Source organism: Cebus imitator, unplaced genomic scaffold (assembly GCF_001604975.1).
Source record: "Cebus imitator isolate Cc_AM_T3 unplaced genomic scaffold, Cebus_imitator-1.0 Scaffold322, whole genome shotgun sequence".
Lineage (NCBI taxonomy): Eukaryota > Metazoa > Chordata > Mammalia > Primates > Cebidae > Cebus > Cebus imitator.
The window spans coordinates 1,636,924-1,643,815 of NW_016107637.1; the positions used below are offsets into that span (position 1 = coordinate 1,636,924).

Consider the following 6,892-nt stretch of genomic DNA (forward strand, 5'->3'; position numbering starts at 1 on the left):
AGGGAGAAGGAAAAACCCTGGTGGTCTCTCAGTTGGTGGTGGCTGGAGAGAAGCTGGAGTGGGTGCCCCAAGGGGCTGATGCCTGCGTGGCCATCAGGGGGAATTTGGCAGGTGCCACTTTTAGAAAAGTCGCACTGCCTATTTAAAGGAAGTAAGGGGCGTGACCTGTCCCCCACCAGCAACTGCTGGATGCCTATGGCCTGTTGCTGAGGAGCTGGTGGGCAGTGCTCCTAGGGGTGAAGAGTCCTAGCAGGTGGGTCTGGCATCTCTCCGGGAGGTTGCTGGCAGCTCTTGGCCTCCTGCCACCTTCCAGCTAACCCCTTGTGGATGGACGGAAGCCTCATGGCTGTTTTGCCTGTTTTGCATGTCAGCCGGCTGGGATAGGGGACCTGGACCCCCCCAGCCCCCTTCCCTGGAAGTGATCGCAGAACCAAGAGACACTGTTGGCAGGATGACGGGCTCTGGGATTGGGATGCCTGGAGTTTGGCTGGGGCTGGGTGCCCAGTGGGCGGGCACAGGCCCGTTGACGCGGCTGTGGCCTAGCTGGCAGCCCCGTTCTTCCTCTCCGCTAGGCGGGCACTGGAGCTTTCTTTGCAGGGCTCTTAGGAGAAGGGGGGCAGAGGGCAGTCTGAAGAGAGGCGGGAGCAGGGTGATAACAGCTGGCTCTGGGGGGCGGGCGGGAGCTGAGGAGGAGGAGCAGGAGAGGCCCACAGGCTTTATTTGGAGCCAGTCCTGGATATTGCTCAGGTGACCAGAGTGTGTCTTCGAGAGGGCGCTGCTTTCCCTGGCTGCCTGGCGCGATGATCCAGAATGTTGGAAATCACCTACGACGGGTACGGAGGGTGGGCTGGGGCAGCGGGAGGGCTCTGGAGGCCTGGCACCCAGAAAGAGATTGACGTTTCCATTTTAACTCAGACGCTCTGCATCTCCTCACACTCTCCACGGGCCATTTTCTAGCTCTCTTTGGAAGGAGAAATGGCGAGCCCCTGGGCTGCTTTATTACCAGCTGCCATCCCTAAACAAGCCCCACGGGCTGTCAGATCCCCCGAGGGCTGGCTGTGTTGAGTGGAATCACCTTCAGCACGTGTTGGCCTTTGGAATTCTATCCGGCGGGTGTATGTTTCTCCCTGCGGAGTTCTGTGCATGTTTCTGGGATGTCTGAGCTCCCTGGCCTTGCAGTGCTTCATGCTCAGCGCTCAGGAGCCCAAAGCCAGAGCTGGTGGGAGTGACAGGGTGTGAGGTGTGCGTGTGAATATGTGTGGTGGGGCGAGGTAGGCGTTTTCGGGGAGCGGAATCTCTTTGGGAGAGCAAGCACGGGATCACATGAGGGCTGTGAAAAGCTGTCCTGCAAGGTGACCTTGAAAACAACTTTTCCCTGCACTTTGGAGCTGAGATTAGGTGCTGAGACCCAAGAACACAGCAGTGCCTGGCAATGGAAGGGGCCAAGGGAGATGGGCTGGGGACAGACTGGCAGAGGTTGTAATGGCTGTAATGTGGCTGACCTCTGAGGATGTTTTCAGGAAAAGCCTTTTATTAAAGGGGCTGGAACTAATAAATGTCTTATCCATCCCCTCCCTCCGTCTGCATAGCCACTGCTCAACTCAGCATCCTCTGGTTTCCCCATCCCATGTCCAGCCCCCGTCAGTCTGCTCTCCACACTGGAGGGATGCTTCTAAAAGGTATATGTGCTGATTCCTCACCTGCTCAGACAGCTACCTGAGGATGACTTTCACATCCTTGTTGGTACTCTGGCCCCTGCCCACGCCTCCCTTTTCCTTCCACCATCCCCACCTCTCTGCGGCCTCTGCCTCAGCCATCGTGAGCTCCTCTCTTCGGCCTCTGTGTCCCACCTTTGTTCTCTCCTCGGGGCTGTTGTACTTGCTGTGTCTTCTGCCAGTTACCCACAGCCTTCCTGCACCTCCCCACACTTGTCTCCCCGGCAAGTTCCTTCTGAGCCATCAGGTCTCGGCTCAGGCGCCGCTTCCTCTGGAAGTCCTTCCCAGATTTCTCGTGGCACTGTGTTAGCCTCTTTTCACACTGGATCGTGTGCTAGACTGGCACATACATCCTTCCCACCAGCCAGGGAGCAACACGAGGCTGCTCTTGGTATACCCAGTGCAGGGACGTGTGCGGCCAGAGGCCAGGGAATGCTTAATGAATGAATAGGGACAGGCAGCTTTTTAGCATCGAGGCCAAGGTGGGATCTGAGTAGCAGGGCCCCTTGCTCTTGTCACCTGAGCACAGGGCAGCGTGTCTCCCAGGTGGGTGGGGCCGCTCGTATCTTCTCTTGTGCCCCGTTATATTTAACCCTTTATGACTTTTCCCCCATAACCCTCATTAGTAACTGGGGGCAAGGTGCTGGGGGAGGGGCATATCATTAACACTGTTTTACAGAGATAACAATCGTAACAAATGTTTACATAGCTCTGACCGTGCTAGGCACCATGCCACGCTCTTTGCATACATGAACTCAGTTCTCGATGAGGTAGATACAGTTATCTTCCCCGTATCCCAGATTAGGAATCTCATAGAGGGCAAGTGACTTGCCCAAGCTTACACTGGTGGGAAGTGGCAGAGCTGGGATTTGAACTCAGCAGTTTGGCCACAGAGTCTGAGCTCTTAAGGAACCTGAGGCTCAGCCAGATGAAGGTGCAGATGTGGAACTCCGACCACATAGCCCGACTCGGAGCCCAGCTGGCATTTGGCTTCCTTGCCCTGCCTCTGTTGAGTCTGGGGGTGGAAGTGGGTGTTGGGAGTGGAGGTTGGGCCCCGGAGGACACAGGTGGCCTCCCGTCAGCTAAGAACACTCTGGCCTTGATTGCCACCTCTGCACCATTGCCTGGACGGCAGATGTCTTTGGATTTCTCTTGAATTCCTTAGTTCTTCTGAAATACAAGAGGGTTTGAGAATGTTTTCTGGCTTGGCACCAAAACTGTTTTTAATGAAAAGCAAGCAAGTAAACGAACAATCCCTGGCCAGGCGTGGTGGCTCATACCTGTCATCCCAGCACTTTGGGAGGCTGAGGCGGATGGATCGCTTGAGCTCAGGAGTTTGAGACCAGCCTGGCCAACATGGTGAAACCCTGATTCTACCAAAAATACAAAAAAATTTAGCCGAGCATGGTGGTGAGTACCTGTGGACCCAGCTACTCGGAAGGCTGAGGTGGGAGGATCACTTGAGCCCACCTGGGAGGTGGAGGCTACAGTAAGCCAAGATCATGTTACTGCCCTCTAGCCTGGAAGACAGAGTGAGATCTTGTCTCAAAACAAAAACAAACAAAAAAAAACCCCACCAAGCTGGGCTTGGTGCCTGACGCCTGTAATCCCAGCACTTTGGGAGGCCAAGTTGGGCAGATCTTGGCCTCCCAAGATCCAGTTGAGGCCAGCAGTTCGAGACCAGCCTGGCCAACATGGTGAAACCCCCTCTCTATCAAAAATACAAAAATTATCCTGGCGTGGTGGTGCATGCCTGTCATCCCAGCTACTTGGGATGCTGAGGCAGGAGAATCGCTTGAACCCAGGAGGCGGAGGTTGCAGTGAGCCGAGATGACGCCACTGCACTCCAGCCTGGGCGACAGAGTGGTCTCAAAACAAAAAAACCCCCAAAAAACAAAAAACAAAAACAAAAACACTACCAAACTGTCTTTAATAGGGACTAAACTGGGAACAGAAGAAGGGGTCTTAGATAATCTACAAGCCCCACTTTGCGTGGTTGGGGGCCCTTTTCAGTGTCCTGTGGCACTGTAGACAGAGTCAGCATTGAAATCCAAGGACTCTGGCTCCTATTTGCCCCTGGATACCCAGCAAGTGAGTGGGCGACTGAATGAAGTGACCAGCTTCTGCCATGCTTGGGGCCGGGAGAACTGCTGAGTGCCAGTCTGACAGTGCCAGAAAGGCTTCCCTGTCCCGCTTCAATCCTTGTCTCTCCCAGTGGAGAGCTCTTCTCCTTTCCCCATCCAAGATATCAGTCTATACTGGACACTGAGTCTCACATTCTTGAGCTAGCAGGGATCCACTGGTGCCCTCATGGGAGGTAAGCAGGGGTCCTGGGAAGTCTGGAATCTCCGCCCAGCCTCGGGTCTAGCCTGGCCCAGGTCAGCTCTCAGTGGGACTGAGAAGCTTTTTTTTAACTCCAGAAATGGTGATGGGGCTGTTTCTTTCTTTCTTTCTTTTTTTTTTTTTTTGAGACAGAGTCTTACTCTGTTGCCCAGGCTGGAGTGCAGTGGTGTGATTTTGGCTCACTGCAGCCTCGGCTGCCCTGATTGAAGTGATTCTCTTGCCTCAGCCTGCTGAGTAGCTGGGATCAGAGGTGCCCGCCACCATGCCCAGCTAATTTTTATATTTTTAGTAGAGATGGGGTTTCACCATGTTGGCCAGGCTAGTCTCAAACTCCTGACCTCAGGTGACCCACCAGCCTCAGCCTTCCAAAGTGTTGGGATTACAGGCGTGAGCCACCTCGCCCTGCCCACTCTTAATCTATCTGGAGGATTCTTTTTTTTCCCTCTCCAAAATTTTATTTTAACATACATAGCATAAAGGAATGATTACCCCATTAAAAAATTTTTAAATGGGCCTGGCATGGTGGCTTATGTCTATAATTCCAGCACGTCAGGAGACTGAGGCAGGTGGATTGTTTGAGGTCAGGAGTTTGAGACCAGCCTGGCCAACATGGAGAAACCCTGTCTCTACTAAAAATACAAAAATTAGCCGCATGTGCTTGCTTAAACCTGGGAGGCGGAGGTCGCAGTGAGCCAAGATCGCACCACTGCACTCCAGCCTGGGTGATGGAGCAAGACTCTGTCTCAAAAAAAATTTCTTTTTCTAAATGGATGGATAACATTCTCTGTTTTTATCATGTGCAACATGATGTTTTGAAGTATGTGTACATTATGTTATGATTAAATCTAACTAATTAACAAATGAATTACGTCACATAGTTTCCATTGTTTTGGTGACAGTGCAGAACAGCCACTCTGCATTTTCAAGAATACAATATATTGTCACGAACTACGTCCCCTTACTGTATAATAGGTCTCTTGAAATTTATTCCTCCTATCTGTAATTACGCATCCTCTGACCGAGATCTCTCCATTCCCCCTAACAACCCTTGTCTCTGAAAGCAGCATTGTACTCTATTTCCATAAAATCAACTTTTTAAGATTCACATCTGAGTGAGGTCATGTGGTGTTTGTCTCTCTGTGCCTGGCCCTTATTTCATTTAACATAACACACTCCAGGGGCGATGGCTGATGCCCATAATCCCAGTACTTTGAGAGGCTGAGATGGGTGGATGGCTTGAGCTCAGGACTTTGAGGCCAGCCTGGGTAACATGGCAAAACCTCACCTATACAAAAAAAAGCACTAAAATTGCTGGGTGTGGTGGCATGGGCCTGTAGTCCCAGTTACTTGGGAGGCTAAGGTGGGAGGATGGCTTGAGCCCGGGAGGGGAAGGCTGCTGTGAGCTGAAGTTACTGCATTCCAGCCTGGGCAAAAGAGCCAGACCCTGTCACACACAAAAACAAAAACAAAGACAAAAGAAAACAAACAAACAAAAAAGCCACCATAACATACTCCAGGTTCATCCATATTGCTGCAAATTGCAGGACTTTATTTTATTTTGATGGCCGAATAGTATTCCACAGTGTATAGACACTACATTTTTTTTCTTTTTTTGAGATGGAGTCCTGCCCTGTCACCCAGGCTGGAGTACAGGGGTGCAATTATGGCTCACTGTAGCCTTGAACTCCTGGGCTCAAGCAAGCCTCCTGCCTCAGCCACCTGAGTAGCTGGGAGTTAGAGGTGGGCACCACTGTGCCCAGCTTTTTTTTTTTTTTTTTTTTTTAAGTTTTTATAGAGATGGGTTCTCTCTACATTGACCAGGCTGATCTTGAACTCCTGGCCTCAAGATATCTTCTCCTCTTGGTTTCCCAAAGTGCTGGGATTGCAGGTTTGAGCCCTCACAGCCGGTTTTGTACCGCATTTAAAAAATCCATTCATCCACTGATGGACACTTAGTTGGTTCCATATCTTGGCTACTGTGAAGAGTGCTGCATTAAACCTGGGAGTGCAGGTATCTCATCAACATACTGATTTCATTTCCTTTGGATATATACCCAGTCATGGGACTGCTAGATCATAATTCTATTTTTATTTTTTTGAGGAACCTCCATACTGTTTTCCATAATGACTGTACCAATTTACATTCCCATCAACAGTGTCAAAGGGTTGCCTTTTCCCTAAGCCCTTGCCAACACATATTGTCTGCTGGTTTATTGATGGTAGCCATTCTGACAGGTGTGAGGTGCTATTTCATTGTGGTTTTGATTTGCATTTCCATGTGGATTAGTGATGTTGACCATTTTTTTCATATACTTATCGGACATTTGTATATCTTCTTTTGAGAAATGCCTATTCAGGTCTTTTGCCAGTTTTATTTATTTATTTTTGCTATTGAGTTGTTTTGGTTTTTCGTATATTTTGGGTGTTAACCTCTTGTCAGATGCATAGTTTGCAAATATTTTCTCCCACTTTGTAGGTAGTGTCTTAACTCTGTTGACTGTTTCCTTTGCTGTGCAGAAGTGCTTTAGTATAAAGAAATCACATCGGCTGGGTGCAGTGGCTCACGCTTGTAATCCCAGCACTTTGGGAGGCCGAGGTGGGTGGATCCCCTGAGGTCAGGAGTTCGAGACCAACCTGACCAATATGGAGAAACCCCATCTCTACTAAAAATAAGAAATTAGCTGGGCATGGTGATGCATGCCTGTAATCCCAGCTACTTGGGAGGCTGAGGCAGAAGAATCACTTGAACCTCAGAAGCAGAGGTTTTGGTGAGCCAATATCGCACCATTGCACTCTAGCCTGGGCAACAAGAGTGAAACTTCATCTCAAAAAAA

The 6,892-nt window shown here is 50.3% G+C and overlaps 1 protein-coding gene across 3 annotated transcripts in view; it reads left to right on the top strand.

The window, feature by feature from the left end:
- Positions 1-602: 602 nt before the first annotated feature.
- The window catches only part of ACOT11 (acyl-CoA thioesterase 11), a 58,526-nt gene continuing 52,236 nt past the window's right edge, over positions 603-6,892 (top strand). For 2 of the 3 annotated variants that reach the window (XM_017504461.2, XM_037729888.1), the window contains exon 1: positions 604-833. In XM_017504461.2, the coding sequence (XP_017359950.1) occupies positions 801-833 (33 nt within the window). In that variant the 5' untranslated portion in view covers positions 604-800. Of the gene's footprint in view, positions 834-6,892 lie in introns of all 3 variants that reach the window. The other variant, XM_037729886.1, reaches the window with a different exon arrangement.